This window comes from Pomacea canaliculata, linkage group LG4 (genome assembly GCF_003073045.1).
Source record: "Pomacea canaliculata isolate SZHN2017 linkage group LG4, ASM307304v1, whole genome shotgun sequence".
NCBI classification, from domain to species: domain Eukaryota; kingdom Metazoa; phylum Mollusca; class Gastropoda; order Architaenioglossa; family Ampullariidae; genus Pomacea; species Pomacea canaliculata.
Genome location: NC_037593.1, coordinates 20870547 through 20888283, shown reverse-complemented (window position 1 = coordinate 20888283; position 17737 = coordinate 20870547). Strand labels below are relative to the sequence as shown.

The window sequence follows — 17737 nt, the reverse complement described above, 5'->3', positions numbered from 1 at the left end:
GAAAAGGTATAAGCATGGTGTGGCCTGTATTAGAGTAATGCATAAGGAAGAGGTGTGTTTCCAATGCAGATTAGAATGATCCAATGGTAGGTGGTGGAAAAAGGAAAGAGTTCGTTACCGCAGAGTAAACATCACGTGACCGATATGTTCCGGTGACGGGGAATAGGATACAGTTAAATGAATTAGACGTCCAAGTCTGGTCTGCATAGATATGCTGGTAGAGATGTTACACACTGCAGCATATCTAGGCTGCACATCCAAAGTCTAAAATGTGAAGTGCATTAGAAGATGAAAAAATAAAAATTACAAGGTAGAGAAGACGGCACAACAAAAATTTCAAATAGTAACTTTAAAGTGGTAGATGACTGCCATTTGAAAATAAAAAAGTTCATTGATGTGGACAATTATTTTTAATCTTCTGAGCAGTTTCTTAACAATCAGGTTGAGAGATCTAATGCTGTTTCTTGTTTTTCATTCCTGATTCATGGTAGGGATTATTCTTGAAGACGGTTTTAAATGTTGCTGCACACTTGTAGATGATAAAGGGCTGCAGATTACATGATGGGACATTTTTTCTGCAAGAAAATGCTATGCAGTTAAATACATTGTAAATGTAAATATGTTAATGTCTGTGTAAAGCTAGCAAAAGAATATCTAAGCTTAAAACTTAGAGAAATGTGTAGTCACATTGAGCTTTGTGCTGTGCCAGAGGTTTTATACTCACACTTTTCTTCTTACCTGCAAACACAGGAAGTTCATCTTTTGTCAGGTATACGTCAGACTGGCTGATTATTTAGCAAAGTCTGTGATACTTAACAAGTGGAATTTATTTTTTGAGCTATTAAACACAAAAATTAGAGAATATATGCCATTAGTATTTCTAATGCTTTGTGTTAAAGCACTAAATGAGTAAAAGGTTGATTCAGCTTTGCTGACATCTTTAATATAAATTGCTTCAGGTCGTGATATAGTGGTGACTGTTATAAAGTCCACTCTCAACAATTAAGAAAAAAGCAAGATGGTAAAATGAATATTGAGAAATAAGAGAAAAGAATCAAATGAAATTTGCCAAGAACACAGGTCCTTCTAAAATAATGTGAAACAGGAACCTGCAAGGAGCAGACTTACCATGTTCTTTCTTCATATCATGTCTGTAGGGAACAAGAAACTGTATAGCTACAACATGCATATATATATATAGGAATAGGTAATAAAAGATGTCTACAAGAAAACAGATCTCAAATTAATAATCTGAAAGGATGTTTTAATGTAAAAACAAATCGAACTGCATATCTGATACTGAAAATAACCACTAACAGTCATAATCTAGTTGCTACGTTGGTATTACAGTCTATGGAGTCTCTACCATTACTTGGGTGTCCAGATTGTAGCACTGACCTTGAAGTAAAATCTGTAGCGACAGAAGAACAAAATGGCAAGTGTTATAAAGCACGATCATGAATGCGAATGGACAGGCCATACAGCTGACACTGCCTGACAATGATGCTTACGTATTTAGAAAACAAACTGACGAAGAGATAGGACGAGAGCTGACATAATGGACGTAAGGAGCAATGAACTTTAAAAATACAACTGGTAGGAAACAAAAGTGAGTTTACTGACATGAGCACTACATGCAAACCATTCATTGCTCTAGCAGCCAACAATACCTATAGTATAGGTGAAAAATGACTTTAAAATTTTGAGCATTTATACACTAATGCAAATTCCTATAGCTCAAAATGCAAAACTGTTTATTTCTTATTGGCAGGAGGCCATATTGATTTTATTAATTATTAATCATCTGCTGTCCTTGTGGAATTTATAGATATGCTTTACTACTCTCCTTTCCAACATTACTCCTGTCCTGTCATTTTACTTTGGTTTTGTTTTTTCATTTTGATATCTGCGACCAAGCGACCTGACAGTTGTCTTCATGCAAGAACCAAGAATAAGATGCAAGCAGTGGACGAAATGCTGCGAAAAGTAGAGGCTGCTATACCAGGGGGTCTCGTGGATTTCTTTGACTTGCGGGCGTCGGTCATCCAGGGGTAGATGTCGGACTCCTCCCTCTCCCGGTTGGATTCCGGGGGAATGGCCATTTCTGATACCTGGTGTAAAAAACACGTTTTTGCTGCCGGCAAACAAATGCAAGGAGGGGTGAGAAGACGAGTGTTAGAATTATTTAGCAGGAAAGTGGTTCCACCTTGAGGTGATTGTGCACTATGGGGAAAGGGGAGATAGAGAAGGGGAAAGATTCGGCAATAGCTAGGGACTTCATGTTGTATTAGTTGCCAAATCCACCCGAGGGCAATGTTCCCTAAATGACCGACAACAGTAAAAAAGCAGCGATACCATCGCCTAATGACCGAGAACTGTTAGTGGTTCACCAGCAGGTAGAAGAGTCGCCCTTTGCTTGGCCCCATAAAGCAGAAATCACATTTTGCTGGGAGAGCAGGGAGAGTTCTAGCCATACTCCTGAGCGGACTGACGACCGTTGGTTGGGTGGCTGGTTAGTTGACAGGAAAGGTGATTTAGCTGGAGCCTCGAGGTAATTCGCACTAGGAGGAGAAAAGCGGGGTGGGGTAGAGAGGAAACCGGAGAAAAGAAAAGCCCGACGACCAGCACTGCGAATATTCCAAGACGAGATTTGAACCCAGGACCTCTCACTGCATATATGACAAGCGAGTGTTTTAACCGCTACATTATTGGGTCCCCATTCCCGCTGGTGACCGTCTGCCTCTTCTTCCATATATGTATATAAGGGTGAAATATATATATAAATATAAAAGAAGATAAAAATATGTATAGTAACAGTGAGAAACATCGAACAATGTTTTCTCTTTCTTGGAGACTACGTACCATCCGACAGATGATGTGGGCATGGACAAAGTAAGCAGCGGTTCTTCAACACATCAACTTTGAGATGAAAGACGCTTTAGTTCCTTTGGTGAATGCTAATCACGTTTACATAGCGTCTCTGCTCCCGACTCTTAGACTCTTACCCTTAGAAGTGCCGGCAGGTCAGCGATTACGGAACTTGAGGCGGAGGAGTGGTGTAGTCTGCTGTAGCTGCTTCCTAGCGCTCTGAAGCAACATCGAAATAATAATAATTATTTTTATTTTCATATCTTTGTATCACAACATTATTGTCATGCTCTGAGCGCTGATTCAAGCGCACAATATGAAAGGTAGAAAATATGACGTGCAACAAAGTGAAAGCTAGAGATATAGTGATGCCACATTTTTATATATATTTAAGGTGCTATAAACCCTTCTCACTCTCCTACAAACCCTCTCTTTTAACCTTTTCCACGCTCTTATAATCACTTCATATGCGTTTCCATTGTGTTCAGTACGTATTCATCTGCTGATGAAATAGTTACTGTATTTTATTTCGATTTAATATGTTTTTAATTTTTTAATTAACCTTCTTAAAATTGATTAACATTTTTTAGGCAAAAATAAAAATCATAAATATTATATAAATACATATATAACGCAAATCCCGCGATATAGTGAAAACTTCCGATAAATTTTTCGATATATTTAATAAAAATAAACCCGCGATACAGTGAAGCCGGAATAAGGAATAGCAAATTAGCGAGGGATTACTAATTATAAATCCACCAGGAGCTGTGAGACCTAGGCTTAGAGTATCCAAATAAACAGTTGAAAACAAATCTCCTCGAAGACTGCATTCACCGCAGCGATGGGGATTCATCATCATCATGGTCGTCGTCGTCGTCGTCGTCACTTCTAGTCGTCGGCAGGCACGTCAATGGAATGTAGCAGCGGCGAAGGTGCGCCATCGGAGTCGATCTTGAGAACCCTGGAGGTCTCCCATTGGGCAACCTGACCACTCCTTGAAGTTTGCCATGTGTTTTCCCCGACCTACCTCTGGGGGACCGCCTTTGGTAAGGTGTCATGATGATCAAGGGACACTGCCGAAGCTAATCAGTTGTCAACCTTTGACGGTAGCAAGCAAAGATTCCAGGTGACCCACCTGGGGCCTGTAGTTATGAAGCTAGAGTAAGACGTTTTTTACAGGGCAAGATGGAAAAGCGTCTTGTTTTCGAAGTTACAATGCTATGCCCTGACCCCGCGAGAATTACTTTACCCCAGGGATCTTTGTTGTTGCTTGATAACTATGGCTGTAAGGGTAAACCAACATATTAGGGGTTTAATACACTGGCTTGGCACCACTGCAGCGAAAAACTCAGGGTTCAGATCTCATCTCGGGACACTCTATACGTGACACCTGTCCGCAGGGCTGTTTTTTTTTTCATATCATCTATTCTGTCCTTGAATGGGAGTTCAAAAAATAGTTTTACTGCACTTTCACGCTATTGGTTGCCATGGAAACAATCCAAAATGGCGCCAAGCAACCATTTTAAAGAGCTCCGTCAATTTTGTGAGTAGACTCAAAAATTCTTTCTGAAATTGTTACCTAAAAGAAAGATCTACAATAGCATGAGGGGGAATTTGCAAAATCAACTTAGTTATTTTTATGAATTTTTTTTTTGGTGTAAAAAACTGTGTTAAAATTTAAGAAATTTTGATTTAAAACAGAAGAAAAGAAGAAAGAAAGCATATAGAGATTTCTACTCAAGCAGCAAAAACCAAAAAAGACTCACATGGAAGAGGACCTGTCGACAGCTGCAAAGGAACTGTCGGTATCTCTCCTTCCTTCAACACAGCCCCCTGCCTCGCATACCACAAGATGCTGACTTATAACAATGGCGAGCTTGGCAATGAGAAACTCTAGGCTCGTATTCATGGGCATCAGCAACTTACCCCAGGATAAAATAACCCGAACTTGATTAGTGAACCGACAGATTAATACAGATTCACGAGCCACTGAGTAGGAAACGTTAACTAACCGACTGGCACAACTAGAATTCCCGAAAAGCGGGGGAGACGGAGACTGCGTGGGCGGGGGAAAAATTATCGAATAAACGGCAGAGCGTCTAAAATTATTCACTCTGACCAACTGGTTTTTCTCGTGCAAATATTAGACAAAAACTGGTTTGTTATTCATTTAGAAATAATAGGAACAAAATTTTGAAGGCGCGATTGATATAATTCAAAGGGAAGCATGTCGCCTTAGACGTTCAGTTTTGTTTGGTGTCGAATTATGAAATCAACAAAGATGGTATTTATTGTTGTGTACCACCATATTTGGACATTTATATATAAACGGATTAGGCTGGTCGGGTAACAGATGGGGTGAACGTGCTGCATGAATACGAGCCACATCTAGTAAACACTTACAGCTCACGAGGTCACTGCCATCTAGAAGGTGCTCTAGCTTATGGAAGCTTTGGTCCCCGAGACGAGGACGTGCTCTTTGTACTTCTTATTGTGTGTTTAAGGGCTGCGATAAAGATCGAGGGCTTTGTTTACACTATCACACCCTAATCGGGGTGGTCACACATTTTGGAGAGCTGGGCTTCCAAGACGGCGTCCTATGACCTCATGACTTTCATAAAATATCATTCTGAGTGGTCTTTCCTACTGATCAAAACATCAATTTAAAATGCATATTTATTTGTTTACAAGGTCGAAGGAATAAATTTGTTTTTTGAACTTGTTCTCATAATCATTCAATCAGTGATCAATCACTGGAAGACTGACCCAGGCCCCTCCCCACTGTCACTGTGGTCAACAGGCTCATTGTCATGGCAGAAGGCGTCAGACTTTGCACACGACGCATAACGCCAGACGTGTCGCCATGGAAACCAACACAGACGTTGATGGACACGTGAACCGGGACAGGACCTTGACACACATGCAACTGAGGGTGGAAATCTGCGGACACATCCTCTTACCTGTCGGCATGGCGTCGACGGAGGTAGAACAGCGTTTGGGGAATTCAAAGGGTGTGGAGACGCAGAGCTGTCTAGCATGGTAATCATACACTCCCACCTCCCACCCCCCCACACATATACACACGCACACACACACGCACACACATACACACACACGCACAGGCACGCGCGCACACAGAGAGCTGATGTTAGGTGTAAGACAATGGCTGCTTCCATTAAATCTAAAAACTAGTTTGAGACGAGAGTATCTGTGGTTGAATGCTTAAGAAGCATCTAAATTGAAAAATATTTAAACAAAATTTTCCATATCTGTTTTAAAGGACAAGTGTCAAATCACGAAGGAGAACGACCTTTCATGCAAGAACACCGTTATGCTCTGCTCGGCAGGTTCCAAGAACCTCAGGTGTGGACTCCAGACCCAAGCTGTTTCACACGATTTGTGGTACGGTCCGAAAGTTGTTTGCTGACATTAGTACATGGTGCAATCACTTGGGAACACAGTGCAGTAAGATGTAGGGTAGTCGATGTTAGGGTAGCAATCAGCACACTAATAGTGCAATCACATGTTTGAGTAAACAGGTGCATGAGTACAATTAGCAGACAGGTGCGAAGTGCAGACATACCGCAAGGAAGGCCAGTGAACTCCTTCGAAGAAGACGTGAAGCATCACCTCCTCACAACCGTTCGCACCCAGTCTGTCAGACTCGTTACACAGCAGGCTGCACAGACAAGTGACACAATACGCAGGTAAAGAGAGTAAGAAAGAAAGCAAGGAAGAAAAGATGTTACTATGGATTCAGTTTGGGGCAGTTAGTGACTAGACTGATAGTGCTAGTTATAACACGTTGGGGCAATTAGTGCTGGTTACAACCCGTTAGGGACGGTAGTGACGAGACAGTTCCAGTTATAACTGCGTCATCAGAATAAATCAGAAAAAATAGGTGTGATAGCGCGAGCTCTTTTATTTTAAAGGCAAAAAGAAAAAAAAAAAGCAAATAAATAATTATTTATTACCTACTATTGATTTATATGAATGGAAATAAAATTAAATTGTGCGAACTAGATATTTTAAAAATTGCATAAACCATGAACAAATAAAAAAGTAAAATTATTATAAAATGCATAAAAATAAAAACAAATAGAAAATCGACAAAAAAATAAAGCGATGTTTATAAGCTACACTAAGAACCCAACACGACATGGATGGAAAAGACGGTAAAGCTTTTAAGAACCGTGATGTAGATAACGGACCTGAAAATGGATTCAAGTCCTCAGAGTAGGAACAGCCATTTGAAACAAAGAGTTCAGGGCTAAGACAGCAGCGCCGACAAAGAACAGAAGGGCTGACCTTTTCAAGACGTCCTTGACCTCGTCAGAAATGGGCTTGACGTTGGGGAAAATGAGGGTGGTTCGCCAATTTACAATCTGCGCCATCCTGTCCTCTTCGTTTCTCGCCGTGAACGGGAGGTGTCCTGAGAACATGAAGGAAAAACGAGTGGAAGGACGACCAAACGAGAGGCCTCACCCATCCCCACCCACAGATACACACCTCATGCCCCCTCTTCCTGACTCATTCAAGCAGTACCCCTGCCCACCCACCACCAGACTCGCAGACCCTTACTTTACTCACCAAAGAGCATCCGGTACATGCAGATGCCGAAGGACCAGAAGTCGCAGGCGAAGGTGTAGCTGGTGCAGCTGCTCAGCTTCTTGCTCGGCCTGTTACGGAAGATGTGCCAGCGGTCCAGTGAGGTGTCTCTGGATTCCCGCGTGGCACCCTCAACCACTCCAGTAAGCACTACCTCGGGGGCCTTGTAATCAAGTGTACCAACATTGCCTTGCGCCTTTGTGCAAAAAAAACATAAAATAAATTTAATTTAAAGGGGATGGAAGCAGCACTGACGCTTCATACAACAATTTGCCGTGATAGAACTGGGTGCAGCTTCAAGTTTATTAGCGAACTTTAAATTTTACAAAGCCTGGGCCTAATTTTGATGACGAAAAAAGAACCTCCCCAAACTAAACTATTCCTATCACTCGCATCATTAAAGGCACTTCATTAACGACGCTCAACTACACGCCACACTCCTCTCTGGTCAGCTCTGTTTCATGGGATCGAACCTCTAACGCCTACTTTCTCTGTGATTCTTTGTCAATACCCCACATAAATCACAGTCGGCTACTCTTAATTAACCAAGCAGTCACGAAGAATGTACCAAAGCAGCAAGAAAAAAATTAATGATGTCATCGCACTTTCATCCAAAATAAAGTCCAGACTTGTTTGTCAGCATTGTGCGAATACATTTGCCGGTATAATAGGACTTTGGTGGCCTTGTGGGGTTTGACGCTTCGACATTTTGTCGGGTTAAGAACAGCATTAACGTCCATTAATAGTCACATGATGACAGCAAAGTGATGTGCACACACACACACGTGCACCTACTCGCCGCTGATAGAGTTGCACCATGGCCCGTCGGTCCCGCGGAAGAATGGGAGCGCCATCTGAAAAGAAACAATGCAGCAAGTAGCTTCCATCCATAACAAGGATGTATATTCACAATGTCAAACATGTGGAGTGTGTATATTAACAATGACGAGCATGGAAGGGTTTTCAGTGTGAGCACAACCTAGTGGTGACACAGTTGACGGCGTACAGAATTCGCATAAAACCAGTCTGTCGATGACCATTGAAACACATTCTAGACACACAGACAATCGCGTACATCCAGAACATTCACCTTCATCAAAAGAGGGGTCATGAGCTAAGTACTTGCACAACTGCAGTGGAATAAACCGTACAGCCAGGCCAAAATCTCTCAGTTTGAGGTGACCCTGCGCAAAAGGGGGATTAATTTGTATTTTGCAGATTTGGAGCTTTTTGGAGACTTGTAGTCTTCTATAGCCATTACAACATGGAAGAGATCTTACAATTGCATCGCGGTTTCGATAGTTTTTTCTTCAAATAAATTTTAAATACTGAAGACCGCGACCAATGTTAAAGCTTCGAGTGAACATTTATGAGACGTTGCATCATAAAGAAAGCGACCTCTCCCAATGCTCAGGTGAGATTTGGATGTTTCAATGCATTGACTTCATGAGCTTTTTTGTCGCTCAGATGTCTGCAATAATTATCTGACAATAAATTAAACTGACACATTTTATATGAAAAAATGTTGTTCTCGGTTTCGATTTAACCTTTTAATGTTAAAAAAGTTTCTCAGCCTACTGTGATCGTTTGCTATGTCGGATTTCCCAACACCAGGGGTAACGTTCAACAATTGAATGACAGCCAGCCACCCATCTATCTCTCTCCCCTCCTCCACACACACGCACACACAAACACACACCACGTCACAAACACACAACACGTCACACTACACATGCAGACCGTGACGTCCACGAGGAAGACGTCCAGCTGGATGTTGCGGTGCATGTAGCCGTGTCGGTGCAGCACGTTGATGGCCATCAACATTTCGGCGCCGTAGAACTTGCTCTGGATCTCACTCAGAGTGCCCTCCTTCCTCAGCAGCGCGTCCAGGTTGCCTGTAAGTGTATTTGCGTACACAAAGACCACGAGAGTGTAATCAGCCCGAGGCAGCGACATTCCGATACCTCTGTCTATTTCGTTTGCATACTCCCCGAAGTTGCCGACAAACAGCGGATTGGGAGAGTATGTGTGTGATACGTTGGTATCGCTTCTACGTTAGACGTTGTTTGTATATTAGATGCAAATAACGTTTACAACTCACCCCCAGGCACGTATTCCAGGAGAACATTGTAGTTGGCTTCGTCGATGGCGCTGTGGTACATGTGCAGTATCCACTCACTGTTCACTTCACTCAGCACGTTGCGTTCGTTCACCACCATCTTGGCCTGCAAGTCATGGGAGGGTCATTGCGTCATGGCCTGGCGCCAACTGTTACACGTGGTGTGCGGACGGCCTGTCTCCCTCCGACATCACCCAGAGGGCGGCCTGTCACGCCATGTTTCCCCGTTCTAGTGTCTGTAGGGTTACCGGGCGAAACTGATTCGAACACGACCTCAAGTCACTTTGGCCACTGCCATGGCACCAAGTACAAAAGTTACTACTCAGTGTAATGACACTCGTTGCTTAACAAAAGGAAACGACATTTTCCCAAGTTACAAATTAGTCACGTGATGTACATATTTATATTGATTTGTATCCTCTCTCTCTCACACACACACACGCTCGCTTATAGAGAAGATGTAGGTGCGGCAACTAAGGACGAAATTCGCTGATATAGTGGCCCCTCCATTCCCTAATCTTGTTCTACACTTTAAGTGATAAATGGAAATCTCCCACAAAACAAAGTGCAAACTAAAGAGACGACAGTCAGAGAGCACTTGAGTAGCCAAAGAGGCCTTGTGTACAAGTTTTAGAGAGACAGACGGCCGTAAGTGGCCAAAGTGCTGTCAAACAAGAGGACAGGTATGAACGTCGGCTAGAGCATAGCTCGACATCAGGATCTACTGCGAGAGAAATAGTCCCCATCCCCACCCCACTTCGTGAATACAGGTGTTGGCGAGAGGGGAAAAAACTCATGTTTTAAATAAAAGCACAAAACATTAAAAGTGTGAAAACTCTTATTTATATGGACTTTGGATCCTCTCTCTCTCTCTCTCTCTCAGTACAATACAACTTTATTTGTCCAAACAGGGGCAATTCAAGATAATGCTCGTACTAGCAACAATTATATCTACATATACATCATATAAAAGAGATAATATAAATGTATTTGTTGAAATAGTTGGATCTCTCACACATTCTCTCTCCCCCCCCCCCAACACACACACACATGGGGACCGGACCCCCGTCTGTAGCTGTGTCATGTGGCCTGTTTCTTATCACAATGTTTGTCACTATGTCCTGTCTGTGTCCAGGCTGTAACCTATAAATCCAACCTCCGCTTCTTGTCCGAAGAGCTTGACACACTTCAGTGCGTAGAGATTTCTCGATTCCGGGTTCTTCACCAAGCAGATCTGCACAAACAGCATCCACTGTGTCCATTGCAGCCTCACGATTATTAAATACATTATCTATAATTCTATATTTCTACACATTTATCGAATCCGAATGGCAACCTTTCACTCGAGATCTTACAAGTGCATCCCCATGGACGATGTCTACAAAATCCAAATAATGGAGGACAATTCCTACATACAGGAATGATAGACCAGGACACGCAGTGTCTTGTCGTCGCTGTGCTGTTCGTGTAATTATTTGTAAAGAAATCCATAAAAATATATGTTTAGTGAGGATACGATATTCTTGTATATGTGTGAAAATGTAAATTTTTAAATTCAGGTTAGCCTGGAATAAGAATACGGCATCAGGTACGTGGGACTCACACACTCACAGAGCTCTCTCTCTCTCACTCCACGAAATGTGAGAGAAATGTTTTGGCTACGGGGAAGCTAACCTCTCCGTATTTGCCGACGCCGAGGAGTTTGATGAAGACGAAGGAGTTGGAGTACAGTGTCGTGCTCTTGTCCCACTCACTGGCGGTCTTCTCATCCTGCTCACGCCATTGCCTCTAGCGACACCACGTGGGGTTAAGGGCCGAACACACGAACAAACAAGTCGTAATATCTCATCTCACAGCAGGTTAGCAAATGGAGCAGCTGATAGCTTTGTCTTTTTTTTTAAAAATAAAATGTGTGATAGCTGCTGTGCTTACTTTACATTACAGATGCCTGTTCCTGCAAGACACAGCTTTGCATGTTTATTGTAGCTGTTGCATTACATGCTTTACATGCTTTACATGCACTTTACGCACCGCCACATCCATGAAAAGCAATAAGACGAGTAGTGGTGGTAATGATGATGTCATGCTCTCACAACAATCAACTTTTTGACATTATTACATAATCGTCGGAGAAAGTGCTTCACTTACAGTTATGTCTGGTGTTGGCTCTTTGAGGCTGTAGAGAAATAAAGGAAAAGTGTTGAAATTTATATGAAAGCTCAGTTATTCTCAGTTTGGAAACAGATGCTACATCACGACAAGACAGCCCTGGATACAGATGCTACATCACGACAAGACAGCCATCTAGTGTTGGATGTTTGAACTACTGACCTCAGTCTCGGGAGTAGAAAGTCCGCCAAATGCGAATACAGCCTGGGAGGGTTCGATGTTGATTGTTTTGGTTTTCGCATTTTCCGTAGAAAGTGAGTCATGGTTTCTCCGGACAGAGACACGGGACGTGGCTGCTTCCACTCCACCGTGCGACCTCACGACCTTCACTCTCACAGCAGCAGACGGACTGGCCACACTTTTGACGTCAGAGTGACGTCATTGCTGTCGCGTCACTGTTATTACGTGTCAACACGTCAATGGCTTTGTGCTGTTGTTACCACAGAGCTTCATCGCAGAGGATGAAAACTTTTCTTCTATTGCCTCTGTTAGAAATGATTGTTTACGTTGTGTACATGTCTGTTGTGTTGTTGTTTCCACACAGCTTCATTTGATGACAGAATTTTCTTCTATACTCTCTGTTTCATCCCCATCATTGTTTGTCAAGTCGTTAATCATCATCTGATGTAAGTTCCAGACAAACAAAATATTGGATAAATTAAGAATTTCCTTCTTATTAGATAAATAAACACCTCGTTTCAGATTCAAAATAACTTCAGAAATGCCTCGGTTAAAGACATACGTTAGCTCATCCTCAAAAGATCAGTAAACAATTTCACCCAGACAAGGTGCCGGTCATAAAACGAATTTATTGCACTTAAGTTGTGTACAGGTAGGTCCTAGGACATCCACAAACATCTAGGGTATTATATATCAAACACAGTCTTGACGGTTTTGTGTGGCGAACAATAACAAACGAAGATGACAGCCATGACACTCTGTCTCCATCTCCAGTTCCTGCAAACAGGAAGAGCAGCGTATCTCCAAGAAAGAAAACAGAGTTTGGTCTATTTTTGTTGTTTTTCTTTTCGTGATTCGAAATACATAGATGTGTGAGTTGTTGCAGTCCTGTTGTAAGTTCAGACTAGTGTCGGGTTGTGCCGACGTGTGTGTCGCGACATAAACACAAATGCAATTTAAACCAGTTTTCTCCCCTTACCCCTGTGGGGGGATGTAGAGGGGATGTAGAGGGACGACTGGTGCTACACTACAGGGTGGAGGGACGAGACGGATTGTCATCACACACGGGCTGCCACCCAGCGGGGTGAGTGAGGTCAATACCGGGGTGTAGTTAGAATGTGGGAAAGTGGGGTTATGTTCTAGAACCTTCAGCTGACAGCGGATAAGCAGGGTGAGCTTGAAATGTGAGGGGACTGATGGAGGTAGAGAGGGAGGGGAAAACAATATGGACGAGAGTGGGCAGACGTGAATTAGAAATGATTGTGTGGTTTGTGTAACTGCTAGGAGAAGCAACCTGCTGGGTGCAAGACTGTGGTATTTTTCTCCAACTCTGAATTGCTGTGTGGACTTGACCTTCTTCAACAAAAAGTAACCTGCTGTGTGTTATCATTTTATCAGTCTATTGTACTTGGAGGAACTCTGTGGTTGGTCATCCGCAAACTCTTAATCTGCGGTGTGGAATTTATCTTTTACTCAACTGCAGTGTAAAGCGACTGTGTGGATTCCATTGGATACCAAATTTCTGTTATTTTAATTCTCTTACAATATATCCAAGGTTTATGTGAGGACCTTGACAGATTTTCTTTAACTTTATAGTGAATGTGTGTGTGAGAGATAATATTCTTGATCTGAGAAATTTTATCTTTGTGTGGACACCCTACAGGTAATTGTTTGTGCTTTGTGATCAGAACGCACAAGTGTCTGTGTATGTGTACGGAACCATCAGAGTTCCTAACAGGCGCTGTCATTGTACTTGTCCTGGCAGTGATGCTTGTTATATATATAATTATATATTGTGTGTGGATACCTTAATGGCGTTTCCCGTTGTAACAAATACGTTTTGTCAAACTTAAAGACAACAATCAAACAGCGATGATTGGCCGAACAACCCGGATGTAATCTGCACCATTCAATTGCCTTGAGGTCTGACATTAAGTTGTCTGTCCTAAATATAGTTTGGTATTTAGGTGTACTTGTATGTTGTTTACTTGGCCGCTTGACGAGGCCGCCGGTTGTGTCATCAAGTCGCAACTCACCCACAGTACATTAATGCTCACCTCGACTAAAGCAGCACAGGTGGTGTAGAGGTGTGTAGACGTGGTGTTGTGATGTAGAGGTGGTGTGGAGGTTGTGTGGAGTGGTGTAGAGGTGGTGTGGAGATAGTGTTGAGCAATGAGATGGTGAACGTGTGCAAGGCTTGCTGAACTGTTCTGGGTGACGGGAATTATCACATTCGGAAGGTGCGACCACGTGCCTTAGATAACGCAGGTGAGCGCAGGTGTCTGTATGTGGTCTGGAGTGAAGAAAAGAGTAGGTTTTTCCCTTTCTGACAGTTAAAAATTGAGATTATTAAACCCATCCTCTATTAGCAGTCCCTGTGTCAATGACAGGCCCACATAAATGGTCTTTTCCCAACTGAGTGTTTCGATTTCTACTTTATAAGTTATTTCCATTATAGACTATGGACGTGACGATGAACTTGTCTGTATTTAAGTCTCTTGTTGTGTTACATTTGTTAGCTGTTGCTCTGGGACTGTCCTCTGACCTAAGATGTTAGGCAGTTGTTGGATAGTTCAGCATTTCACAAGTGTCGAGACTTGTCACAAATGTAATACGAAACCACTGTAAGTTAACGGCAACTAGAGTCACCTGTCTCTTCATACAAATATCATGTTACAGGTCACGCTCAGTTCCACCCGACACTCACATACACAGCGCATTCAATGGCCACTTGTCTACCTCAAGTACATGACTTTTAAAAAGCAAGACTGAACACCTGTTGACATTGACGACAAACCAAATAAAAAGTACATTACATACATGTAAGTACACAGCGACATACACGTAGGCCACGAAACACAACACCAGGCTTGAACAAATGAATAGACTCTGACACACTGTATCCGGTACATTTCTTAACTCACACCTGTTCCTGTCCTCGTTTGTGATGCGTGACAATCCAGACCGACAGCAGAAAGCATAAAGGTCAGTCAGTATTCTAAAGACTGCACAGGTCTACATTCTTAGCATAATGCTTCCTTCTTCCTTCATGTTGACTGAAAGCTTCACACTTGTTTTACTTCCTGAAGTGACGACCGCTCCCACCGTCGCCCACATCAGGTATTTTTTACAGATTTTGTTTGAAAGACGGATGGAGTAATCAGTTATTCATTGTAGGTCACCTCAGAGATCATAGAAGTAGTGAGAGACGGATGTACTGTCGATACCCAGCACTCCACACCCTCCCCCTCCGTGCTGTGAACCAATGAGATTCTGCGAAGTAATGTTTAATCAGGCCACCCCTTAGTCCTCTGAGGTGGGTACAAGTATTTGTGAGCTGTTCATGACACACCTTTGTCACTTCACTTCCAGTCTCGACTTCGGATAATAATTGAACATTACCTCTTTCGTCAGGTAGACGGTGGCGACGCGATTCTCGAAGGAACTTCCACAAGCGGCTGAAGTGATGCATCGGAAACAGGTTGGAGAAATTGCACGTGGACGTTTTCAGTAAAGAAATCATTACCGATTCTCAGGCCTCTTGCTGTTACATTCATGAAAACGACAACAAGCTCTGGCAGCAGCAAAATTGAAGCTTGATTGCTTGAAGGTTGATTACCTCTTCCACAACGACCAGCTCCTCGTGGAAGATGGAGCGAGTGGCGAGTTTACGCTCTGTCAAGGATGCTGACCTGGTGGAGCGAGCCCCGTACACCTTCAAATGCATCGTGCTTGGAGACGCCAACGTCGGCAAAACATCCCTCGTTAACCGATTTCATAAAAACATATTCAAGTCCACGTCGAACGTTACCATGGGGACGGACAAAGTCAGTCTGTCTGAGCGTCTTGTCGGCGGGAGGACCGCGACACTGGAACTGTGGGACACGGCGGGGCAGGAGCGCTTCCGCAGCCTCACCTCCTCCTACTACAGAAATGTCGACGGAATTTTATTCGTCTATGATGTGACGAACCACGTGTCGTTGGCACATATAGTGGACTGGCAGAAGGAAGTGGACTGCAACATCAAGGACTCCAGCAAAACTGTGAAATTTTTGGTGGGGACGAAGACGGATCTGAAAAACAATCAGTCCATCGAGCCGCAGCACGTGAGAGTTGTATTCCAGGATTCCATAGACGGTTTTTATCAGGTTAGCTGCAAGTCAGGTGAAAACGTGACAGAAACACGTGCAGCGTTCTGTGAGGTGTTGATCAAGAGTCGACAGGACAGTCCGTTACCCCGCACGGCCAGCACCATTTGCTTGAGTGCCACAGAGCGACCTCCGCCGGACAACGGGAAGAAAGACTGTGGATGCTGACCACTCCCATCACTGGCGAGTCTAGGTGTGGTGTGTCTTACCTGTGTGTGGAGTGTCTTACCTGTGTGTGGCGTGTCTAACCTGTGTGTGGCGTGATGTCTCACCTGTGTCACACACCTGTATCCATGTCAGCAGCAAGCGGCAGTGCCTGACAGAGCCTGCGACAGGTGCAACGGTTGATGCTGTGAGATTGCATATTCAACGCTTCTTCCGGAAGACGGATAGCGATTCCACCACCTGTAAAATGGTGGCACTTTTCCATCAACATAAGCAGAGGAAGTATAGATACACTTTATTTACACGAGAAGCTTAACTAATTGTTTTAGGTATTGTGGTAGTTTGTGAAGGATCACGACTTCATTTTATTGGCATTCTATTATTAAGGTCAGTATGAAGAATGGTCAGCTCAGAAAAAAATACATGTTTTGTCTTATGCTAGTTTCCTTTGTAAAACTAGTCGCAAAAGCAGCAAGAGATAATGCTGACACGTGTTTCTATATGTCTGAAGTCTTCCCTAATGTGATTCTGTAATGAGTGATGAGTTCTTATTGTCGGTGAAAAAAATGAAGCCGCTTCATGCAAGCATTTAAATTGAGAGTTCATTTGTGATCGTGTCTTCAGATGTTGTTACCTCGTGAAACACTCGAATGAAAGACTTATATAAGGCAGCCTGCCTCGTGATACAGGGTGGACCTGACTCATGATACAGGGTGGACCTGTCTTGTCCGAGTGCATTACAGGCAACGAACTACTTTTCAGTGGTGCACCTTGTATTTAGCTTTTGATATCTTGTATCACCACATCATCACAAGTAAAGCAGAGAATACCTTGCCAATGAGTCTATGTGTGTATAATATATGGATATGGATATATGGATAATATATGGATGCATGCCTATTTCATGTGTGTATGTTTAATTAGTTAATAAATGAGCGCATTAATTAACGAACTTTTACTAGGTTATATAACAAGCATAATAATTCAGACATCAACAGATAATTATTCGTTTTAATTAAGTGATATTTTAATAAATTATTTTATTCTTCAAAAAGTTTGATTGATTTAATCATTAATAAACTGAAAATTTGTTTTTAGTTTTAATTAAAAATATACAATCCCAAAGAATTAAAAATTATTTTTCTTTGTGGTTAATTTTTTCCAATCAATGATTTCATTAATACAGATATTTTAAATATCTTGCAAACTGTCAACACCTCCAAAGCAACATGACCACTCGACAGTCACGTTCTGACGGCACTGGGGAATCACTTGGTGGAGAGAGCATCCACTTACTTCTCCTCTCCATCCTGGGAAAACTAATGGGGGAAAATTATTTAAAAAATAAACACCCTGATGAATCAGTCTATCGAACCCACATGGTCTGCTTTTGACGAAATACTGAAGTCCGGGTGGAAGTGGGACATCCTTCGTATTCCTTTTAACAGGAAGACATCCAGTAGTAAAAGTGTGAAGA

At 42.6% G+C, this 17737-nt stretch overlaps 2 protein-coding genes across 8 annotated transcripts; one reads left to right on the top strand and one right to left on the bottom strand.

Moving 5' to 3' along the window:
* Positions 1 to 381: 381 nt before the first annotated feature.
* LOC112561709 (serine/threonine-protein kinase 38-like) lies at positions 382 to 12143 on the bottom strand. 5 transcript variants are annotated; one of them, XM_025234334.1, is made up of 19 exons: positions 11930 to 12142; positions 11747 to 11774; positions 11273 to 11386; positions 10755 to 10832; positions 9581 to 9704; positions 9220 to 9374; positions 8570 to 8663; positions 8275 to 8333; positions 7462 to 7675; positions 7180 to 7303; positions 6455 to 6550; positions 5832 to 5928; positions 4638 to 4708; positions 3006 to 3087; positions 2003 to 2111; positions 1399 to 1411; positions 1129 to 1151; positions 725 to 738; positions 382 to 575 (listed from the first exon to the last, which is right to left on the bottom strand). In XM_025234334.1, exons 1-19 carry the CDS (start codon positions 12028 to 12030, stop codon positions 555 to 557), a joined length of 1617 nt encoding a protein of 538 aa, XP_025090119.1. In that variant the 5' UTR covers positions 12031 to 12142; the 3' UTR covers positions 382 to 554. The 5 variants fall into 5 exon arrangements, 4 of the variants coding, with proteins under 4 accessions (XP_025090119.1, XP_025090116.1, XP_025090117.1 ...); XM_025234331.1 differs by lacking the exon at positions 725 to 738 and having other exon boundaries at positions 392 to 575; positions 11930 to 12143; XM_025234332.1 differs by lacking the exon at positions 725 to 738 and having other exon boundaries at positions 392 to 575; positions 4638 to 4704; positions 5832 to 5902; positions 11930 to 12143.
* Positions 12144 to 13275: 1132 nt separating this feature from the next.
* On the top strand, positions 13276 to 17094 carry LOC112562616 (GTP-binding protein YPTM1-like). 3 transcript variants are annotated; one of them, XM_025235962.1, is made up of 2 exons: positions 13276 to 14215; positions 15366 to 17094. In XM_025235962.1, exon 2 carries the CDS (start codon positions 15598 to 15600, stop codon positions 16261 to 16263), a length of 666 nt encoding a protein of 221 aa, XP_025091747.1. In that variant the 5' UTR covers positions 13276 to 14215; positions 15366 to 15597; the 3' UTR covers positions 16264 to 17094. The 3 variants fall into 3 exon arrangements, with proteins under 3 accessions (XP_025091747.1, XP_025091746.1, XP_025091748.1); XM_025235961.1 differs by having other exon boundaries at positions 15362 to 17094; XM_025235963.1 differs by lacking the exon at positions 13276 to 14215 and adding an exon at positions 14843 to 14932 and having other exon boundaries at positions 15362 to 17094.
* Positions 17095 to 17737: the final 643 nt, after the last annotated feature.

Bases quoted from the DNA above. Each gene is read 5' to 3' on its own strand.
- LOC112561709 (XM_025234331.1), bottom strand. From the start codon at position 12,030: ATGACTCACTTTCTACGGAAAATGCGAAAACCAAAACAATCAACATCG. The intron at 8,664-9,219 runs GTCTGCATGTGT...CCTTTTGCGCAG, and splicing joins TCTTCCTCGTGGACGTCACG to GGTCACCTCAAACTGAGAGA. The intron at 6,551-7,179 runs GTCAGCCCTTCT...TTGTCTGTGCAG, and splicing joins GTCAAGGACGTCTTGAAAAG to CCTGCTGTGTAACGAGTCTG.
- LOC112562616 (XM_025235962.1), top strand. From the start codon at position 15,598: ATGGAGCGAGTGGCGAGTTTACGCTCTGTCAAGGATGCTGACCTGGTG.